This window comes from Sceloporus occidentalis, unplaced genomic scaffold, assembly GCF_023333645.1.
Source record: "Sceloporus occidentalis isolate IW3139 unplaced genomic scaffold, rSceOcc1.0.p SCAF_2, whole genome shotgun sequence".
In the NCBI taxonomy this organism is placed as follows: Eukaryota; Metazoa; Chordata; class Lepidosauria; order Squamata; family Phrynosomatidae; genus Sceloporus; species Sceloporus occidentalis.
The window spans coordinates 63,608,974-63,632,965 of record NW_028316982.1 but is presented as its reverse complement, the minus strand read 5'-3'; the positions used below and the strand labels follow the sequence as shown (position 1 = coordinate 63,632,965).

Below are 23,992 nucleotides of genomic sequence, written 5' to 3'. Positions count from 1 at the left end.
CAACTACTTGAGCAGTCCCAATTTGGAACCTAATAATACCATCAGGGCAGCGGCCTAAGGAGGACTTCTCCCCGCCACCGGAGTGGCGTTTTCAGAGGGGCGGGGCCGGTGAGAGCGGCCCCATAAAGCCGGCTCCCGGCCTCCCCGCCAGAGACGCTGCCGCTCACCCCCTTCCATCAGGGCAGCAGCCTAAGGAGGACTTCTCCCCGCCGCCGGAGCGGCATTTTCGGAGGGGCGGGGCCGGTGAGAGCGGCCCCATAAAGCCGGCTCCCAGCCTCCCCGCCAGAGACGCTGCCGCTCGCCCCCTTCCATCAGGGCAGCGGCCTAAGGAGGACTTCTCCTCGCCGCCGGAGCGGCGCTCTTCGCAAGGGGCGGGGCCGGTGAGAGCGGCCCCATAAATCCGGCTTCCCGGTCTCCCCTGAAGAAGACGCCGCCCACCCTTTTCCAGCTGGGCAGCGGCCTAGAGGACTTTGCCTACACCCCCATACCATCAGGGAGGCGAGCCAAGGACAGTTGCCTGGTGCCGCTGCTGTTGTAGATTCTAGGAGGGAGGGTATTGCGAACGAGGGTAGTTTATATTGTTAGGGGATTGTAGGACATGGTTTGTAAGTGGCTTGATGAGGGAGAGGGAGGTGTGGCTGTGTCAAGAGGAGCTCCTATTGGAGTAGTGTGGGGCAAGGGGAGATACAGCGGTAGGAGTGTGGAATCGTATTGTAAGGGAAGGCGGGATCGATGTGTAATATCTATCCCTCCTTCCATCCACGCTCCTAACCAAAGAGGTCTGAGGGTCAGTCCAACTGTACCACAAACCCTGTCTCTGCTCCTGTGCAATGCCAGGTCGGTTAAGAACAAGTCCCACATAATCTATGACCTTGTGGAGGATAAGAACTGCGACCTGGCTTGCATTACTGAGACCTGGCTTGGGCCTGAGAGCGAAGCGGTGTGGGTACAGGCCCTCCCTGCTGGGTACTCAGTGAAGGACCAGATCAGGGTGAGTGGGCGGGGACGGGGGAGTTGCCTTGATCTATAAGAACACCCTTTCCTTAACCAGGAACCATGTCCGCCAGACAGACTATATCGAGTGTATATACCTGACCCTGAAGGCCAGGGACAGTATAGGGATTCTGTTGGTCTACAGGCCACCCCGTGCGCTAACAGACTCCCTAGCCGAGCTGACACAACTGGTCTCAGAGCTGGTGCTGGGGTCCCCCAGGCTTCTTGTCCTGGGGGACCTCAACATCCCCTTCGAGGCCAGACAGGTTCCAACTGGTGCGGCTCGGGAGTTCATGGCTACCATGACTGCCATGTGCCTGTCCCAATTGGTCACAGGGCCCACGCATTCTGCTGGTAATACACTCGATGTTGTCTTCTGTACGGACATGGAGTCTCCGTGGGCAGAGGTAACTAATATCTCTGCCCTGTCATGGACGGACCATTTCCTGGTGGAGGCTAGTATCAAGGCTACTGTCCAGATCCCCCCCGGGGGTGGCGGACCTATTAGGATGGTCCACCCTCGAAGGCTGATGGAACCTGAAAGGTTCCAGGAAGCCCTAGAGGGCTATTTGGTTGGAACTGACGGCGACTCTGTTGACGCCCTGACCAACATCTGGGATGTTGATCTTTCCAGGGCTATACACAGCATCGCTCCCAAGTGTCCTTTCCGGCCTGCTTCCAATAAAAAGCCCTGGTACACGGAAGATCTCAGGGCAAGGAAGCGGGCTGCGCAACGACTAGAGCGCAAATGGCGGAGACATCGGGACTTAGCCGACAAGACACTCCTAGAGTCTCTTTTGAAGGCCTACGGAGTGGCAATAGGTGCAGCTAAGAATTCGTTCTATGCTGCACGTATTGCGTCCGCGGAGTCGCGTCCAGCAGAGCTGTTCAGGGTGGTGAGAGAGCTCACTCAAGTGGCTCCCCCCCTGAACCCATTATTGGAGCCATCCAAAGCCTGCTGTGACGAGTTTAACAACTTCTTCGCGGATAAAATCTCTCGGCTAAGCGCCGATCTTGACGCTGTTATTTGTTCAGAATCACGAGTAGAGGCGTCCAGTGCTTCCGTGGACTCAGTTATACTGGATCAGTTTGAGTCTGTTAGTACCGAGGATGTGGACAGGATCCTCAGCAGCGTTAGGAAGACGACCTGCTCTCTCGATCCCTGTCCTTCATGGCTGGCAGTTCAAGGGGGAATGGCGACAACAGAAATGTTGTGTCGCATCATTAATACATCATTCAGGGAGGGCCTTTTTCCATCGAACTTAAAAACGGCCATCGTAAGACCTTTATTAAAGAAGCCCTCCCTTGACCCCCTAATTCGAAACAATTATCGGCCTGTGTCACTGCTGCCATTTTTAGGGAAGGTGATCGAGAGGGCGGTTGCCTCCCAGCTGCAGAGGGTCCTGGAGGATACGGATTATCTAGATCCATTTCAAACCGGCTTCCGGGCGGGCTATGGGGTTGAGACTGCCATGGTCGCCTTAGTCGATGATCTCCGTCTGGGCATGGACAGGGGTAGCGTGTCCCTGTTAGTGCTCTTGGACATCTCAGCGGCCTTCGATACCATCGACCATGGTATCCTTCTGGATCGCCTGGGGGAGTTGGGTATCGGGGGCACTGCTTTGCAGTGGTTCCGTTCCTACCTCTCGGGTAGATTCCAGATGGTGGAGCTGGGGGACTGTCGCTCGGATAAGAGGGCCCTTACATCTGGGGTCCCTCAGGGAGCGATCTTGTCCCCTATGCTATTTAACATTTACATGAAGCCGCTGGGAGAGATCATCCGGAGACACGGGGCGCGGTGTTATCAGTACGCTGATGACACCCAAATAGTCTTCTCTGTGTCTCCGACTGATGCAGTGACTAGGGATGGCATCTCTCCGCTCAATGCCTGTCTGGAGTCGGTAATGGGCTGGATGAGGGAAAACAGACTCAGCCTGAATCCAGAGAAAACGGAAGTACTTGTGATAGGTTCTCCTGGTCTTGGGAAGGAGGTTTGTCCACCGGTCCTGAACGGGGTCACGCTCCCCGTAAAGGACTCAGTCCGCAGCTTGGGGGTGCTTCTTGACTCGTCGCTTCACCTGACTTCTCAGGTGGATGCGACAGTCAGAAGCACCTGTTATCAGCTTCGGCTGATACGCCAGCTGCGTCCCTACCTCGACCGGGGGGACCTTGAAACAGTGGTGCATGCACTGGTAACCTCTCGACTTGATTTCTGTAATGCGCTCTACATGGGGCAACCCTTGTACCAAGCTCGGAAGCTGCAGTTGGTTCAAAATATGGCTGCTAGGCTGGTCACTGGTAGCTCCAGGACCAGCCACATAACACCGATACTGAAAGACCTGCATTGGCTTCCAATTCGCTTCCGGGCCCAATACAAGGTGTTGGTCGTTACCTATAAAGCCCTAAATGGCTTGGGCCCAGAGTACTTGGAGGACCGCGTCTCCCCATATAATCCGCCCCGCACACTCAGGTCAGGGGGTAAAAATCTTTTGAGCATCCCCAAGACAAAATATGTATCAACTGCGCAAAGGGCATTTTCTGTGGTAGCCCCGCAATCTTGGAATGCCCTCCCTGAAGAGCTCCGCTCAGCCCCCTCCCTGGAGTCGTTCAAGAAGAACCTGAAGACTCAGTTATTCCGTCAAGCTTTCTCCCACATGTCCTGACTGTTCCCCCATGTGTACTGTTGTGTAGTATTGTTGTTTTGTATTGTTTGGATTTTTAACTCTTTAGTAATTTTGATTGATTCTATGTGGATTTTAATAGTTATGCTGGTTTTAATCGGGGTGTGTTATTGGGATGATTGTTTTTTAATCTGTATTATATTATATTTGTACTGTCTGTAAACCGCCGTGATCGCAGGAACGGCGGTATAGAAATAAATTTTCAATCAATCAATCAATATATAATGCCAAGGACTTTCCCCACTGTGACATATGTCATCTGTCACCATCTATTTTACTACATAGGATACAAATATGACAACATGGCAATTCACAAAACCCAGAGAAAAAACATTTTAATGCACGCCTCCCCAGCATTCTGTGGCAATTCTTCAAAAAAGCAACTTCAAAGGCAGACTCCAATGTGAAATGTCTGGATCACAAGTTATCCAGAAGATCAAGCATATTAATCAGTCATGGCCTGAAAATGGATACTAGCATTTATCTCATTGCAGGTGTTAACTTATTAATTTAGAAGGTCAATGGTCACTGTTTTTTACCCACGGAGTTGATAAAAAATGGCCCAGCGGGCCACATGTTTCCTGCATTAAAGTAATTGTCATCATCCCAGTTTTTTGCCTTTCATTTATATCTTACTTCACCCCAAGCATGAGTATAACATTACTTCGTGCATCTGATGAAGTGGCCTGCAGTCCATGAAAGCTTATGCCAAAATAAATTTCTAACTCTTTTGGTCTTTAATCTGGCTAAGGATTTAACAAATTTATTATGGCACAAGGGGGGCACAGGATTGTCTCCCTTCTTTGCATCTCTTCAAGCAGGGAAGGGCAACGGGCTCGAACTACTCTCTTCAACCCTCATCCAAATTGCAAAAGTCCTCTGTAAATAAGTTCAGATCTCTGCAAAAGCAATCTGTCACTTCCCCAGCACTTCTTAGATGGGGAGGAGGGACAGAGTGGGAGAAAAGGGGTGACAGAAGCAGAGAGAAGAAAATAGGTGGGCTGTGTACTTGGTTTGCGACCCACCAACCACCACTGACTTCAATGCTATCTAAAAGTACAAGAGCCACCTTGGGACTTTGGTCCTGGCAACAACCTCATTTCCATGTCCCACCTTATTTTATAAGCCAAGGAAGGTACAAGTGCACAAGTTATGTCTTGCATTTGGTTTGCAGCATGAGCTTTCAAAGACTTACGTCTACTTCCTCAGATGCATTTGATGGACTGGAAAGTCAGGGAAAGTCTGTCTCTGACTTTCCACTTCACCAAATGCATCTGAGTAAGGACACTTAAGCTCATGTTGCAAACTTCTTCCTTTCAGTTAGTCTTAAAGGTGCTACAAGTGCTCTCTAAATACTATCTCTCAATAGTACTAGCTTTTTCAGTGTCCTGCTCTTAAGTCTGGCCAGTTGGGGGAGTGAGAGGCAATAAAATGATTTATGCTTACACATAACCCTTGTAATGCCAGGATCATCGTGGTGTATACACTGTTCTGAGAAAAGGCAGCTGTTTTTAATAGACTGTTAGTCATCTTCAAGTTGGCTAATCATGGCAATTGTTGGCAGCCATTACACGGTCACCTCTCTCTCTCTCTCTCTCTCTCTCTCTCTCTCTCTCTCTGTGTGTGTGTGTGTGTGTGTGTGTGTGTGTGTGTGAACTGATTCCCATCAGTTCAGTAAGGGTCAAAAGGAAGGGAAAACAATACTCTGTAGTTCACAAAATAACTATTCCAAACCAATTTCACAGGCATACTTTGTATTTGAAGGCAATTGTTGATCTATCCAAGATAATTCCATTTCTATGAATTCTGCATTGGCCCAGTTGAAAAGAAACAAAACAGAGAAATGAAATTGCATGAAACTTGCCCAATATGGTTTGATGGACAGTGTTTTAATGATAGCAGTAAGCGAGACAGAGAAGTTCTATAAAAGCAGACATATGGAGATTTCTGTAGCCACCCATCACTTAGGACGTGCCTTTTGATGGAAGGCTCCTAGTCAAATGAAAAGGCATATGTGCAGCTCTTCTCTCCTTAAACCATCTCTTTGTGTTGGAGGCAGGGTTGCCAGATCTCAGGACACCAGCAAGGATCAGAGATTTGCTGTGTTTCTATGAGTCTCCAGGTATGAAAACAAATCTCAGGGCAAGCACCACTGGAAGAGCAGCAGGGAGAAGTTTGATTTTTGTATCGAAGGTGGTTGGTATGGGAGGTGCATCCATTCCCAGCTAGCACCAGGGCTTTCTCATGCACTAGAAACTGATTTTATTTTGTCCCTTCTTTAATGTATTTGTCTATCACCTCTCATCCTACCAATGCTCTTGAGAGAATGAACAAGGGATAATAACTAAAAATACAAATAAAAACATTTTGGCTAAAAAGTATCACTGGACTCCAATATCACTTTTTATTTAATGTAACTTTACCTATATAGTTAGCTAAGTAGCAGTGCATTCATGTGTGAGCACATGGATACCTTAAGGTAACTCCATGAATTTCATAGGATTTTCTTAGGAAAGGAATATTCAGAGGTGGTGCTGCCTGTTTCTTCTTCTGAAATATAGCATATAGCACCTGGTATTCATTGGCAGTCCCATCCAAATACTAACCAGGGCTGACCCTGCTCAGCTTCCAAGATCATTCAGGATCTGGTGCCTTTGCACTAAAATATACTATAAGTGAATTGTGAAGGTGCATAGCAGGGCACTAGCAAGACTGTCTGATGCACATTAGTGCACAATGCACTTTGCCAACTCTGCTGCATAGAAACATAACAGCCCTCTACTTGATACAGACATTATGAAACTGACCAGTTCTAATTCCCACATGTGTATGTCTGCTTACACAGATGTAACCCATACATGATTCTGGCCTATGTTTGCAAGGTTATGCAACCTTGTATGCATGTGCCTTCATGCTACCTGTTGAATTATAGTGACCCCCATGAATTTAATTGGGTTTTCTTAGGCAAGGAATACATGGCTTTACAAGTTCCTTCAATTGAAATATAGCCCACAGCATCTGATTTTAATTGGCAGTCTCCCATACATTACTAACCAGGGCTGAACTTGCTTAGCTTCCAAGCCTAGTGCACCAAAGAGAGAGGGAAGGGAAGGGGACAGAGAGAGAGAGAGAGAGAGAGAATAGAATGTAATAGGTTGAATGTTCCCTTTGGAGCAAGACAAGAAATGGGGGGGGTGCTGGGGGAGAGATCTGCACCTCTTCCTTTGTAGGAACATTTCTCTCTTGACATCTTGATGGCATCATATTATTACAAATGTGTGTGGGGGGGGGGAGGGGGAGAGAGAGAGAGAGAATTTATGTGAGATTGTGTATGAAGGAATGGTTCTTGATCAGTTATGGGTAGTCTAAGCCTCAGAGTACAAATTCAGTAAGAAAAGGAGCAATTAAGTTGAATGCCCCCATAGTAAAGCAAATTAATAATAATAATAATTTGTTTTATTTATATACCGCTATTCCAAAGATCATAGCGGTGAACAGCAAGTAAGCTAATTAGCAAGTAAGCTAATTTGCCCCCAACAGTCTGGGTACTCATTTTAGCGACCTCGGAAGGATGCAAGCCTGAGTCCAGCTTGGGCCCTTTTGCTGGTCTTGAACTCGCAACCTTGTGGTCTTGAGTGAATGGCTGCAGTACAGGCATTTAACCACTGCGCCACCATCTGTTTTCCTTGAAAACCAAGATTGTCCTCTAGCAAATTACTTCAGTGGCATTACTGATCATCCAACCTGGGGTTTGGTCTTTACCAACATTGCAAATAGCTGGAGGAGTGAATGAATTCCTAACAGGGCCAATATGGGATCAGAGAGCAATATGGAAGGAATGTTGTGTGGGGGTAGTTATTTATTAATGAAGGCCAAACCAAACAAGGGCCAGACCAAATTGGTTCCAAGTACCACTGAAAAACTACCACAGCTCAAAAAGTGTGTGTGTGTGTGTTGTGTAATGGGCAAACTGTTTGATTACTATACTCCAGTAACCTATCTTTGGTCCTCAAGATAAACCCCCCACAACTCCCTGACTCAGAAAAACTAATCTTGCTGATGAAGCAAAGTATTAGGAAACATCCAAAAAAATGTGGAGAGATTGACAGTGATGTCTTATGTGATGGCACATTAAAAAGCCAATACACCTTCAGTGTACTGGAACATTGGACAAAAGCAGTCCATCCATGTTGGGTCTTGTTGTGGATACCTAAGGCTATGGAAGCCAGTCTGACTATCCTAATCCTTGCTGGAAGATATCTTTGGAAAATAAGAAATGCATCATTTTGATAACTATTGACATTTTGGCATGGGGTGGAGGTGAATACAATTATTGTCAGCTCAGCTCAGTTCGGTCTGGGGTGCTTTAGATCCCTCTTAGGGATCTGGCTTACTGCTTCAGAGCACCTTTGAGACATTCTCATTCTCTCACCACCATTTGCATTATGGGCCTATTGCAGTCCTGCGTAAGCACCACAGTCTTCTGTTTGCCCCAGTGACCATTAGCTGAATGTTCGTAAGATGCCCTTGCCTTCTTCCCCAGCCCAAATCTATTTAGATGAAAGGAACTGTATACTGTAAACAGCCTAGCAAGGGAACAGACCTCATCATAGTTAATATACACATAACAAAGAGAGAGAGAGAGATTAAACAGCAGCCCAAAGTGTACAAAACAAAAACCTTCCTCTCATATATTTGGTATAAATTCATCAGCTAGGAATAGCATAGGTGTCTCTCTGTGCAAGAGACAAATACCATCTTACCTAGTGTTAAGTTGTGCCAGCAGTGCCAGGCAGCTCTAGGCAGTTTCACCAAAGAGCCTCTATTTTAATTTTAGGGACATTCTGGGAAATAAACAATAGTACAGAGTGACATAATGTAGCCATGTTGTGGAAATACGGGCAAACTAATATGGGGGATAATGGACCCAGACTCTTTCTAAATGGCAAGGCAGGGCAAGTCTCAGTGGTACATTCTGCCAGAGTGCTGGAGCCAGAAGCTGCTCATATATGCCACACCCTGGCATGGAAAGCATGTGAAAAGTGAAAGGTAGGCATGGATATTTGCAGTGAACGGGGGTTATATATCCTGCGGGAAGAGAAACAAACCTTGAAATTTCACAATAGCATCTTTTGTGTGAGAAAACAATGAAAAATGGTACCCAGCAATAGTGGGGAATGTGAATGTCACTGCTGTCAAAACAGCATGGTGCTGGTGACAGTTTAGTTTTTTTTAAAAGACACTTTGTGAAGCTGTATTGCCTCCAAGATACTTCTCACCTTAAAGTTTTACATTTTAGTTTTCCCCAAAGAATATCTGTATCAGTTCTCGCGTATGTCTTTTGGTATTTAATAAATGAATCCATGCTTATTCATTATTACTCATGGTGCACCTCAAGGGACCTTACATGTTACTGGCTTCCACCTTGCGTCATATTGTATTATACTCTGTATAAAGAGGATGTGTCACTGAATGACCTATCTCATGCATTGCTAAAGATGTTGTGGCAACATCTTCCAAATCCTTGGCATCAAGACTCACAACAAGGAGCAGCTGTTACTAATTTTATATGGTTGGGTGTATGGGTAACATACAAGTATGCACACTGTATGCCTGAGTAGGAGACTTGAAATATTTTAGTCATTTTACCTTGGATTTTTCTGCCCCAAAAGTTAAGATTCCAAAGACAATTCTGATCAAGGTGTGCTGCTGACCTCTTTTTCTTTTTTACTCATAGATAAGTGTGCAAGATCAAACAGTTCTTCTACACACCTAAGAGTAGGGGAAAGCCTACTTGTTCCTCACCTATCCCCTAGCTCCTGGGAGAAGAGGATAAATTTAGGAAAATAAGCAATAGGGAGATTAAGATTTAAGCCTCTCTCACATACATACAGAAGTCCTAATTTAGGTTAGGATCTCACATACTCAAGTGTGCATAACAAAGATCAGCTGCACACTACATGTTAATATCTTGATAGGTTCGACTGTTGTGACTCCATACATTCCAACTGTCATGACTAGGCAGAGACAGTCCCAATTAATAATCTGTTCCTGCTATTTTAACTACTTTTAAAATGTCCCAGTTCCTCTCTTCTCCTCCCACTTTCTCCCTTTGCCTTCAGCTTACTTCAACTGCTGCAAACTGTGTTCAATGTGCACAAACAGTTTGCACTAATGTAACTCAAAAGTGGTGAGAGAAGCTGTAGCTGCTTCTAGCATGTGCATTCTTCCTCATTAATAACTTTTGCCATCTTAACCACACTCTGATGGTTCTTGGCCACATGTGCCTCAGTCTTCATCTGCAAAATGTTGGATGGTATATGATTTAAATGCACCAGATAAAGGTCATCACTTCAAGAGGAAAGCCACCTTAGTCCATTCCTTCTGAGTTTAAGAAATATTGAAATCTATGTAAAGGTAGATGGGAAAGAAATGGGAAAATCTAGCCATTATGCAATGAACTGTACAACACATTTTGCTGCAAGCACAAAGCTGGCTGTTCTCAGAAAGCTTAGACTATTCTATCACTCTTATAACTAGGAAGAGAAATAGGGGCCTGTTACAGACAGCCAAAATAAAGCTGCTTCGAGTCACAGTGGAGGTATGGTGTTTCAATGATGCATGCATCCTAAGAGTCCAGAAGCCACACCAAAGCCATGATCCAGTCCTTAGGGCTGGAGCGTGGCTTTGGTGCGACTTCTGGACTCTTAGGATGCATGCATCATTGAAACACCATTCCTCCACTGTGACTCGAAGCAGCTTTATTTTGGCTGTCTGTAACAGGCCATATTTTCTATGTGCAAGAAATAGGTAAGCTTTATTTTACCTCACGGGCACATACCGTTAATAATTCAGAGAGAACAGTAAATTTTCCTGTATCCAATTTATTCCACACACACAGCCAAATGTGTGCTAAAATAAGGGCTCTAATATATATCACTTATTGCTAACATTCGATTAGTCTAGAGCTGTTTTATTATTCTGTTAATGAAGACTATTAATCTCTACTCTTGTAGAGAGAGAGAGAGAATATAAAGTTTATGTGCAACATGAATGTCCCTTGGCTGTAACTTCACATCATTTTTTGTTACACTCAATCAGCCCAACCCAGTAGTCATGCCTGTGGATTTTTCCTCTCTTCGCCAATAACCTCATGAAGAGAGAAGCAGCTTGAGGAAAAGTGGGAAAGTGACGCATGGATTATTTTCTCCTCCCAAAATGAAATGAGGGTATATGAGACAAGTCACTCTAGAGTGTACCCACATACAGCAAAGCTGTGTGCTTGTAGTGGTGGCTACTCTTGGGTCCCCTAGGCCTGTTCTGTGTGGTCTGACTGGTAGAGGCTTTCCAGTTCTGAAGAAGAAATGTCACTCATCACTTGTTACCAGCAAAATTTTAGAGTACAGATGACCATGAATGAACCATGAATTTCACCATGCACAACATGTACATTTTCAAGTTATCTGCAGGACACTGATGTCTCCCCTCTCTTTATGACCTAAACTATAGACTATATTAGCATGCAGTTTAAAATCCCTTTCTGGTAAACACATAGCATGCGGCATATATTCCTTTTCTGGTTTACTTTCAGTGTGTTGCCCTGAACTGGAATGGGACCAATCAAGTATGTGAAGAAGACCTAAATCTCTTTATTTTAGCTGAGAAAGAAAGAAAGAAAGAAAGAAAGAAAGAAAGAAAGGGCCCATTCCCAATGGGCAAAAAAAAGCGGCTTATATTGCTGTGATTCTGACTTGGATTTTTTTCCTGAGTCATATTCGAATCTGCTCCCTTGTTCCCATTACGAAAGGGGGCAAACGGACTCGGGGTTTTTTGACCCATGTTCTCGTTCCCATTTAAATTATCTTGGTTGTCATTTGAAGCTGACTTTTTTGCTCCCCATTCCCATTGCCCTTCTGGAACCAATCATGCGCTTAGGCGCTTTTCTCCTCTGGGAAAGGGGAAAGGGAGCCTCTATTCCCCCCAAGTCCTTTTGCCTCCCGGGCTCTCCTGTGTCTTCCCAGAGTGTCTCTGGGAAAGGGGAAAGGGAGTCTCCATCCCCCCAAGTCCCTTTGCCTCCCCCATTGCTCCCTGGGTTGTTTGGGGGGCAATCAAGCAGGCATGTAAAAAAAAGAAAAAATAATAGTTAAAATGGTGTTCAATGGGACTCCTCACACGTCGATCTATGTATGTGGAGCAGGGGGGAGGCTACAGGGGGCATAATGTGTTTACCGTATTTGGAGGTCAATGTAGCAATTTGCTATGTTTGGACACTCGACAGAGCGCCTAGGCGATTGAAAGCTTAATTTTTTTAAAAAAATAAATTTGTCTATACATGCGATCACCTCACCCTGCTTCCCACTCCACCAGGGAAAAGGCTATGCAAACGGGAGGAAATGGCGCTGGTAATGCAGGAAAGAAAACAAAGTGGGTGACACCCCCAGGCCAGCCTTTTGAACACTGCTCGTGCCATCCCCAAGTTACTGAATCAGACACCCTTGTCATTCCCATTCATTTGCCCCAAATCAGACTCAGGAGGCACAAGAAAAACCTCTAAAAATGTGCACCCTTTTTAGACCGATTTATCCATCACTGATTTGGGTTTTCCCTGAAAAAATCGATCACATGGGGATCAGATTTGAATTCCAATGGGAACGAAATCGGTGCAATGAGGATCGAATGTGCGCTGAAATGGGAATGATGCACCCATAATTTGCGTCCTGATCCATGTTATAAGCCAGTGGGAATGGGGCCAAAGAAAACTTTCTTTTTTTTTTTTTTTGCTTGTGTGCTTTTTAGCCCTTGAATTGGGAGAGGAATTTAATCTTCATGATATGCTCTGGTCCCAACTGAGATTGGTGCTATGCATGCTTCCTAGAAAATAAAACAGAAAATAATCTTACCTTAAACTATACCAGGGGCCCTTTCACACTAGATGACTAGAATCCTACAGCTCAGTTATTAAATGCCCTTTAAAAACAGCTTTTGAAAATAAGCAGATTCTGTTCCTTGTTAGTTACGTAATGCCGCTCTTACTCATTTAGGTCTTTTTTAAAAAAAAAATGTGGCTTTGCTACATCCTTACTGCCTCTAAAGTAACTACAGTATTTACAGAGAACTGTACTACTTGTAACATATCACTTCCAAACTGAAAAAAAATACTAGTTTTTTTTACTTCCAGTTTTCTTCTTCCCCTGGTCTTTTTTTTTTTTTTTTGGGGGGGGGGCGGGGTTGCAGTCTGTGCAGGTCATAGAGGATCCCACAGACACTGGCTTTTGGACCTGTCAAAGCTACCAGTCTATTACACAGTAATATCACTATGATTCCAGTTCTACTTTAATGGGAACAGCAACATCCTGGGGTATTTCAGGGAGAAGTATTTTGAATTTTGAGCCAGAGAGTTACTAGGACCCACCAACATTAAACCCCAGGATTCTACAGGATGCTCCCATGGCAGTTAAAGTGGAAATATAGTTAAATGCCAAAAGCTACATCTGGGTTAAAGTCATTTTCTTGAGGCAACATAGGTGGAGAGAAGAACTAGACACCAATATGATCAGAGATTAGCAGCAAGGAAAGGACTAACCAGGGTAAAAATATCACTTCCAAAACCTCTTGAACAGATAAGACTGCAGGCATGAGACCAGATTTCATAAGCTTGGAGCACTAATGTGATTCTTTCCCTGTGGTGATTTCAATGCCATTGATTTAAAAGACTTTTACAAGTAAAAACTGAAATTCATTTCTGAATACAAGAATACCACTGTGGAAAGTACAATCAGTTTTAAAGTAGCTCTATTTTACCTCCTATCTTCTACTAAAAAGCATTCTTAGTAGGACTTAAGAGATGGGGCTGCCAGGCATCCCTTGATGGCCAGAAAGAATGCACTATAATGAACTATAGGATATCCCTTATTATAGAGAACCAGAAAGCCCATCCTTTATAGGTGTCCCTTATTATAAAGTACCATACATTTTCTATGTGAGGACTAGAAGCTTTTTCTTTTATTTTGACTGAAAAAGATGCCAGTAAATGGTGTGCAGGCCCTTCATAAAGAAATTGGCGCACCATGTAATTTATGAATGTTATTGTTGTTGCTATCTGCCCTCAAGTTGCCTTCAGTCTCTGGCAATCCCATGAATGAGGCATCCCCAAGACTCACAGTCTTCAATGGACCTGAATACTGAATTCAGTATTCAACGTATTGAATTTTGACAATATGTTAAATTTGACAGAGAAAAAAACATGTTTACGTTAACTGAAAGCAATACTTTCACTTGGTATTTAGGTAGAACACCAACTTAATAGCTACTTCCTGATTATCAACCTAGCAGATCATGAATGTCCCTTATTGCTGTTTTAAAAGTCTGGCACACTACTTAAGACTTTGGGGATGAAAGTGAAAAATTCAGCAAGGTTGCCACTAAATTTCTTCAATCTCTTCCATAGAGATTGTTCCCTGAGACTGTAACTGGGCATACTTCAGTTCACAATGATTTCATTTTTAAATGATGCTACAAAGAAAAACCCATTCAGGGCACTATGTAATGTCAATGCACAAAACTTTTAACAGTGATGATTAATCCCCTTGGGAACGGCCTACCAATTAACATTACTAATGTATGCCTCACTCACTAGTGAGCCTGATGGGAGGAATCACACAGCATTTAACACGCCTGATGCCTTTCAAAGATGTGCTGAAGGCATTAAAAAAATATTTAGACATATACCAGAAACCTCAAAGAAGCTACTGCTAAACAGATTTCTACCAAAGTGCCATCTGCCCTACAGTTTTCTGAATAGTTTAGGCAGCAAAGTGCCTGAAAAGATGGGTCTGCTAAATTTCTGTCTCTTTAATGAGTCCATTTTCCATAAAAGAAAATTAAAAACATGGCTTATAAAACTCAGGGGCATCCTTGAGAGAATATGCTAGATAAAGGAAGAGACCCATTAGGCACTTTTATGTGCAGTCGTGGTTTGCATTTGCCAAACTCCTCTTGTGGGGTGGATTCTTTTTCAACTGTGGATTAATGGCATTTTCCCAAGAAAGCACCATTGTTGCAAGCAAGAGGAAGGTGTTGGGTTTTAAAAGGAACAAGGCTTCCCTGGTGATGAGTACAGCTGTCACCTGGCAATGATTAATCTACAGTATATCACTGTAACAGAATTCTTCTAGCTGTATCAGGAATTTGTACAGTGTATGCATTCTGTAGTCCAGAATCTAGAATGAATCTCATGTACAATTTGGCTTCCTCAGAATCCCAGAATCTTTTTTTAAAAAGCGCTAGACCTTAGCAAGATAACTCCCTCCTCCTGCAGCCACACCTCACCACTGAACCTTTTCATTTTCTTGTTGTTGTTGTCGTTGTGTGCTTTCAAGTCATTTCTGATTTGTGGTCACCCTAAGGCAAACCTATCATGGGGTTTTCTTTACAGTATTTGTTCAGAGAAGGCTTGCCATTTCCTTCCCCTGAGGATTGCCCAAGGTCACCCAGTGGGTTTCACGGCCAAATTGGGAGCTACCAATTTACAAAATGGCCACACAGGTTGTTGTAGTGTGCCTCCAAGTCACTTTTTACTTATGGTAAACCTAAGTTGAACCTATCACAGTGTTTTCTTGGCAAGTTTCTTCAGAGGGGGGTTGCCATTTCCATCTTCTGGGGCTAAGAGAGTGCGACTTGCCCAAGGTCACTTGGTGGGTTTTTATGCTCGAGTGGGGATTCAAACCCTGTTCTCCAGAGTCATAGTCCAACACTAAAACCACTACACCACACTGGAAATGCTATCCCAAAGCTATATGCTCTTTGTTTTATATATTTTGTGAACTATAATGTAAACTACTGTAGATTATACAAATAACCTACAAAATAACTTTTATTATAGATTGTTATGTAATGGATTTCTAGTAATTTCAGAGAAAGCACTAATGAACAGGATGATCGTGCTGGACCTGATTTTGGTGGAAGAATAATTTGGGATGTGTTTGTGGAAGAGAGGAGCGGGGTGAATTTGAACATTCTAGTCACAGTTCTCCCAATGAGAGCTAATATGAGCAACTTCCAGCTTCCTGGAATAAAATTATTAAGTCTTGTAAGAAGCTAGAATATACTGTCTAAACTCAACTATAAGTTGACCTTATATACAAATCGAAGTCAGATTTTGGGACCAAAATTATGGATTTTTGCCATGACCCATGGATAGGTCAAGGGTAAAATTTAGAGGCTCCTTCAGTGTGTTTAAGTACAGTGTGCCCTTGCTTTACGCGGGGGATCCATTCTGGACTCCCCTGAGTAAAGCAAATTCCGTGCATGCTCGAGCCCCATTGAAATGAATGGGGCTCATGTATGCAGCAGCACAGTGGCATGCACGCCATGGGCACACGCCCCATTACTCCTTATGGGCATATGCTGAAAGCCGCGTATGATGTGGGCACACTGTATGTGTATGGCAAGAGAGACTCTAATTGATGCTTTTTGCATCATCGTTTCAGCTTTCGTTTCAGCCAGACACATAGGCGGGAGAGGACTGTTAAACAAATAGGAATATCAATCAATCAATCAATCACCCAGGACTTTCTGCTTGGCTCCAGAGAGAAATAAACTCCTCTCCACACAGCATGGGGAAATCTGAAAGAGCTGCTATAACATCACGATAATGACCTGTAAATAAGTTGAGCTGGGATTTTGGGTCAATTTTTGGGCATAAATTTTTAGATTTATAGACAAGTATATATGGGAATGAAAACTAGATTTCTCAGATCAAGTAACCACTTTCAGAAATTCATATCATTTAGAAAAGCTATTATAATAAGCCATTATCAGGAACATCAATGAAATATATCTAAGGCCCAGTACAGACCACTGCTTTGCAGTGGCCTGGGGCCAATTATAGGGTTCATGGGCGAGCAGTATCCGCACACTCCAGAACCCTAACATGTATGGGCAGCGCCATCTTTACATGGCACCGTCCATACAGGGTGTGAATGCATGACGCAAGTGCGGCACCATGTCCGCACCTCCGGGCTCCGCGTTTGCATCTTGGACGCATCACAGTGCACCAATGGCATACTGGTGACGTCGTCCCCACGCACCAAAAGGAACCTGTTTTTTCCGGGTTCTTTTTGGCGCATGGGGACGACATCACCAGTACACCATTGGTGCACTGTGACGCGTCCAAGATGCAGGCACAGAGCCCGGAGGTGCGGACATGGTGCCACACTTGCATCATGCATTCACACCCTGTATGGATGTTGCCACGTAAAGATGCGCGGTCTGGAGAGCCCCTAAAATTGCATGGCTTGATTACTTTAAGAGTCTGCTGTTCACAGTAATGCAAAAAGAAGTGAAGATTGCTTACTCCCAGTTATATCATGCTACCTCCAGTTGAAGGATGCTTACCTCAAAATGTATCATGTGAATCAATGCATGTACCTCCTTCATACTTGTAAGACTATAAGCATGATGCAGTCCAGAGTAAGCAGTCTTGACTTTTGCTTGTTTATATACGTAACATCATAATGTTAGAAGAATATTTATTTTGACGGAAAGTTTTATATACAAGAAGTCAGTGATACAACTTCCTTTCAGTCTGTTCCATTGCACAGAGTGGAAAAGAAACGGTCTACCTCTCACCTGTAATAAATAATAGTTACTTACCTTCTTCTCACTTATAAAGTATCATAAGCAGTCCCAATGGGAAGACCTGGCCAGAACTAGAGCTACTTGAGCAAACATACCATATATATGCATGTATAAACTGATCTCATGTTTAAGTTGAGGGCAAGTTTTGGGGATGAAATTATGGATTTTGGTATGACCCATGGACACATCAATGGTAAAACCTAGGGGCATGTAACAAAGAAATCATTTCCTTTCCTTTTAAAAATGCATAGAGGGAACATAGAAAGAGAGGATCTGTTTGTTTGAGGGGTTACAGTTGAGGGGAGTGTAAACGGCATTGCTAAACTGAAAATGTTATATTTCTTATGAAAGGAATATAAATGAGAAAAAAGAATGAGCTTGTGGCCTGAAACAAAGAGGGGGCAGGAGAAAGCAAGGAAAGCAACGTACTTCTATAGTCTACCCTCAGTATCCACAGACTTGCCTCTGTGGGTTTGAGTATCTGCGGACAGCAAGCCCACATTGTTCCTAATGGCAGTGTGTGCATGAGGCTGTGCCACCATTAGGGACAAATGGGTGAGTGGATGGGCTGGGGGGGCAATGCAGGACTCCCACCCGGCTGATGGGAGGGCAGTGGCAGGTGTGGGGAGAGGAAGCCCCGACTTCTCTGCTTGCCACCAGGCAATGGTCTTCACTGGAAACTACTTGCTCTTCCTTGCACCCTGGCACCAGCAGTGACCTCCTGGGTTCACCTCCTGGCAGAGGGCTCCTTGGAAGGAAGGAAGGAAGAAGGAAGGATGTCAGCCCTGCCAGCCACCCTCACCACCACCACTCCTGCTTCCCTTAGCAAACCCCCTCCGTCTCCTGCCAGAAAGCAAGGAGTCCAACCTCAATTGAAGATACTGGGAGGAGGCAGAGGAGAGGGGGGGTCACCAAGGGAGGCATGGGTGCTAGCAAAGGCTACAGGGAGGGCTGCCAGCCTTCCTTCTTTCTTCCAAGGAGCCCTCTGCCAGAAGGGTGGCCCTGGAGCTCGCCACCACAACCACAGCAGCTGCTACTGGAGAGCAAGGAGGAGCAGGCAAGTGGGTTCCAGAGTGCACTGTCACCTGGACAGAAGCAGAGAGTTCAGGTCTCCCCCTCCCCAAACCTGCCACTGACCCCCTGTCAGCCTGGTGCGATTCCTGCATTGACCCCCCCCCCCCAAGCCCACCCACCCATCCCTCATCCGGCAGCCTCATGCACATGCCACCATTGGGGAAAACAAGCTTAAGCATCCGCAGATTATGGTATCTGCAGGGGGGTCCGGAACAAATCTCCCACAGATACCAAGGGCTGACTGTATGAAGGACCCAGTGCAAAGAAACCAACAAGAGGCAGAGGTGAGAAGCCGCTCTGGAAGAAAAAAAAAAGGCAATCCTCTCTCTTTCTCCACCTGCTTTTTCCACCCAAGTAGGTTTAGCAGCAACGAAGCCCAAAGATAGACTGTGGTGGCTATTGTACTGTATTAAATACCTTAAATAAATAAATAAATAAATAAATTATAAGCCTTTCTGAAGAGATACTGCCAAACCTCAGGAAACTTATACAACATCTCCATGTTTAAAATGACTACCGCTGCCTCTCTTTGGACTGTTGCTGCTGAATCCACTTAACCTGAAAAAGAAGATACAGATGGAGGCTGCCTTTATTTCTCTTGTTTGGGCAAGAGAGGGGTAATAGGATGGGAACACTGCTTTCATCCCAAGTGGCGCTTTTCATCTCTCCCTTTTGTAACTGCCTTCATGCTGGGTCCCTATTCCAGTATTGATTTATGTATAAGTTGACCAAGGTTTTTTTAAGTTGATTTTTTTGTAAAAGCAAAACAATATGAATGAGTATATACAGTACTTTCTCCTCCTTCTTCCACCCAATATTTAGTATACAAGTGACAGAAATTGCCTCAGAACCTATAGTTCCCTTTCTTTGCTCCCCCACAGAACTATATTCTGGTGTCTCCAATAACTACACATACCAGTGCATTCATGTCAATAACACTGTACAAGTGGGAAGAGGTAAACATACCCAGGACACGTATTTGCATCACTGCTCCATGTAAACCGAAGAACATCCACAGTGGCTGGGAACAGTCCACACACACCTGCATGCCAGCATTTGCCCCATTGTGGCTCAAATGCAGTTCCCCTTCTGAATTCACCATGAATCCCAAAATGTCTCCACTTTGCAGAGGCACCAACACTCTACAAACAGCCCAGAACTCTTTTCGATCGACCAAAGACTCAGGATTATATGGAAGATCACTGGGCCTCAGAGTGCTAGGATCACAAGTGGTCACCCCATAAGAGAGCGTTCCAGTACGTGAGGTGTTCGATTTATTAATTTTGACAAATATTGTCTCGTTGATTCTAAGGGGCCTGCTGGTGAAGACCAAAGTTCTCTCTTCGCGAGCATGCTCCAAACGGGCCACAGTCTGGTCATCCAGAATTTTAATATGGGCTCCCCTGAGCTGATGAAAGCGGAGATCACTTTCAAGCTGGGATGGAAGGAGGTGGGAATGCTGAGAGTTGAGGGAGTTCTGTGGGATAGGACACATGGCAGCCATGACATGGAAGTTCTCCTCCTGGAGGTTGAGATCACAAAGGCTCACAGAAAGACGGGTGTCCTCAGTTTCTCTGCGCAATGAAGGCCGACGGATAGCTGTGAAGGATCTTGGACGGAGACAATCAGGAGGGATAATTTCACTATCTGCGAACCAGAACAAGAGAGGGAGAAAATCACACAAGGATAAGGAACTGGAGATATTACTTTGATTGGAAAGATTACTTGACCTGTGAGAAATACAAGGTCAACAATATATTTTACTTTTATGTGATGTCAATGGATTTGAGATCATTTCTGTAAAATCATTTATTTCAGGCATTATTCAGGAAAGAACCTCCATATCCATGGATTTTTTTTTTGTCCACAGATTCAACCATACATAGCTTCAAAATATTTTACAAATATATAAACTCCAAAAAGCAAACCTTGATTTTGAGATTTTAATATAAGGAACACCATTTTGCTATGCCATTGTATTTAATGAGACTTGAACATCCACAGATTTTGGTATCCATGTGGATTCCGTGAACCAAACCCCAGCAGATACCAAAGGCATACTGTATTTAGGCTGCTTTGACACTACATGATTCCACTATACCTACCATAGCAAGTTCATATGGAATCTTGGGATTTGCATTTGAAGGAGGGGCATTTAGAATTCTCATCCTGATAACTCTAGTGTCTCATCTAACTACAGATTCAGGAGGATGTTGCTAAGCGGGTTAAAATAAGAACTTAATACTATACGTGTACTAGTATATGTCCAGAGGAAGGTATCTTTAGCCCGGAGAAGTGAAGGTTAAGAAGTGACATTATTGGATATAAGGAGCTGAGAAGTAGAAAAAACATTATATTAGAACAAGGAGCATGAGTATTGAGGAGATACAGCTAAATTATAATTACAAGAAAGAGAATGATCACAGTTTATTTTTACACGCAGTGGTTAAATGCCTGTACTGCAGCCATTCACTCAAAACCACAAGGTTGCGAGTTCAAGACCAGCAAAAGGGCCCAAGCTGGACTCAGGCTTGCATCCTTCCGAGGTCGCTAAAATGAGTACCCAGACTGTTGGGGGCAAATTAGCTTACTTGCTAATTAGCTTACTTGCTGTTCACCGCTATGATCTTTGGAATAGCGGTATATAAATAAAAAAACAAAACAAACAAAAATAAAGGGACATTGATGTTACAATGTGTACTTTTTACAAATACAGGTCTAGAAGGAGGTCATGAAAATGATATTACAAACTGAAGACATCATTTTGGATAGTGTTTGAATTTTAATTTTGTATTATCTGATATTATTCAATAAAGATTACATTTTTAAAAAACAGAAGTGACATGATAACCATGTATAAATTTTTGAAAGACTAGAAAGCTGGGCCAAATCTAACAAAATGAAATTCATCACAGAAAAAATAAGGTACTGCACTTAGGGCAGAAAAATAAAATGCACAGATATAGGATGGGGGACACCTGGCTGAATGAGACTACATGTGAAAGGGATCTAGGAGTCCAAGTAGACCACAAGTTGAACATGAGTCAACAGTGTGACACGGCAGCTAAAAAGGCCAATGCAACGGAATATTGTGTCCAGTTCTGGGCAACACAATTTAAAAAGGATGTTGAAAAACTGGAACGTGTCCAAAGGAGGGTGACTAAAATGGCGAAAGGTCTCGAAACCATGTTCTATAAAAAACGACTTAAGGAGCTGGGGATGTTTAGCCTGGAGAAGAGAAGGTTAAGAGGTGATATGATAGCCCTGTTTAAATACTTGAAGGGATGTCATACTGAGGAGGGAGCTGACTTGTTTTCAGCTGCTCCAGAGACTAGGACCCGGAGCAATGGATGCAAGTGACAGGAAAAGAAATTCCACCTCAACATTAGGAGGAACTTCTTGACAGTAATGGCTGTTCGACAGTGGAACAAACTCCCTCAGAGTGTAGTGGAGTCTCCTTCCCTGGAGGTCTTAAATAGAGGCTGGATGGCCATCTGTTGGGGATGCTTTGAATTGGATTTCCTGCATGGCAGGGGGTTGGACTGGATGGCCCTTGTGGTCTCTTCCAACTCTATGATTCTATGATTATCACAATCCAGTAAAAGAGTTATGATGATGCAAATCCATTGAAAGGTGAGAAAATGAATAGGTCTTACTTGTGGTTGATCACTGGTTCTAACAGAACTTGAATAAAAGCACAGACAGCCCCCCCCCTTTTTTTTTTTTAATCCTCTCTCAATTCCAGGTAAGACTCCTCATGTAGGAACATCTGTTTAAACAGTCAGTATTAAATTGAAATTCATGGTGACTTAAAGGTACACACACACACACACACACACACACATTAAATTGCAAGGATGTCCCTCTGTTGCTAGCTCAGCAATATGCTAATAGCACAAATAATCCATAGTCATGGTCCTTCATTTTTCTTAAGATCACCATGATCTAGGGCTTATGAGAGTGGTGCTTGGGAATTCCTGTTTGACCCATTGACCTGTGGAGTCTCTCTAGGTTCTGTTCTACTTCCCATGCTATTTAACATACACATGAAACCACTTGGAGAGGTTGTCACTGGGACTGCCACCATTGGGTCGATGACACTCATCTTATTTCTCCTTCCCACATAAATCCAAGGGACCTGTTTTGGTTCTAAATCAATTGACTGGATAAGAATAAACAAACTGAGGCTTAATCTAGACAAAACAGTAGTGGTCCTGATCAGCAGCTATTCAATCTGTGCAAACCTCCTGAAGATGCTGGTTTGCAAGTTTGGGCATAATCATGGATAGAGCCTTGAGCCCAGATGTGTTCTGGGGTATCTAGGAGTGCATTTGCACACTAGTAAAAACTAATGTGCTAAATGCAGCTGTTCCTGATGATCTTGACACAGTCACACATGTCATAAGAACATTTGGATTACTGTAACATGTTCAGCATGGGGCTTCCTTTGAAAAATGTTCAGAAACAAAGAACTGCAGACAGGCTGTTGATTAGAGCTGGTTACAGGGAAACTGTAACTTCTTTCTTACAAAAACTTCACTGGTTACAGGCACCATCCAAAATGCTAGGTATACTCTATAAAACATTATACAGCTAGAGTCTGAAGGACCATAATCCCCCATATAAACCTGCCCTCATATAAACGGTTTGGGATCTTGGTGCGAGAGAGGCCTGCCATTTCCCAGGCATGCCTGATGAGAACATGGAAGAGGGCCTTTCCCCTTATGGTCAGCAGGTGAAGACTTTATTGCTCTGACAGGCTTTGAGGAACTGTTTTATAATAAAGGGGATTTAATTGTCTGCTGTACTGTTTTTAATTCTTGTTTTTTTGATGTGGCATATGGCTTGAGTGTTGGACTGCAACTCTGGAGACCAGGGTTCAATTCCCAGCTTGGCCATGTAAACCCATTAGATGACCATGTCAGCCTCAGGGGAAGGCAATAGCGAATCTCCTCTGAACAAATCTTGCCAAGAAAACCACAACAGATTCTCCTTAGGATCACCATAAGTCAGAAATAACTTGAAGGCACACAACAACAACAAGAGCAACAACAACAACAACAACAGTCTTCTAAATCTTTGAAAGTTCAATTATATTTCAGCATCAACTTTTTGCATGCTTTTACTTGTTTTCCCCCCCTGTATTTGTCTTAATATTTATTTATTTATTTATTTATTTATTTATTTTAAGCTACCTTGTGTCCCAGCTGCAACTTATATCCAAGAAAAGTCAGGATATAAATAAAACTATCCTCATCATCCTCATCATCTGCAAATGGAAGAGATCTGGGCCTAAGAATAAGTCATAACACTGCTACATAGTTTACCTTTCTTACTTGTTAAATTGGTGTTGTTTGAACTTATCTTAAGACTGGCACACATCAGTGGACAATCTAGCAACAGCCACTGGAGTAAGTGGTAACTAGTGGCTCACTGACTGATAATGCTCAAAGATATCAAGACATTTTGCAAGATTTTTGGCTAGCTTTTCGTTTCATTGAAGCACTTCCCTCAGGATTACAAAAGCATGTCACAAGTGGGTGCTGACAGGAAGGCTGTCTGTCTTTGATTTGTCTTGCAGAAAACTTTTCAACTGCGGGACATGT

At 43.8% G+C, this 23,992-nt stretch overlaps 1 protein-coding gene across 4 annotated transcripts in view; it reads right to left on the bottom strand.

Annotated features, from left to right (window-relative positions):
- LOC149318478 (E3 ubiquitin-protein ligase NEURL1-like) overlaps positions 1-23,992 on the bottom strand; it is a 184,839-nt gene that overhangs the window by 6,837 nt on the left and 154,010 nt on the right. For all 4 annotated transcript variants that reach the window (XM_089509803.1, XM_089509800.1, XM_089509802.1 and 1 more), the window contains one exon: positions 19,353-20,033. In XM_089509803.1, coding sequence (XP_089365929.1) covers positions 19,353-20,033 — 681 coding nt within the window. The remainder of the gene's footprint in view (positions 1-19,352; positions 20,034-23,992) is intronic.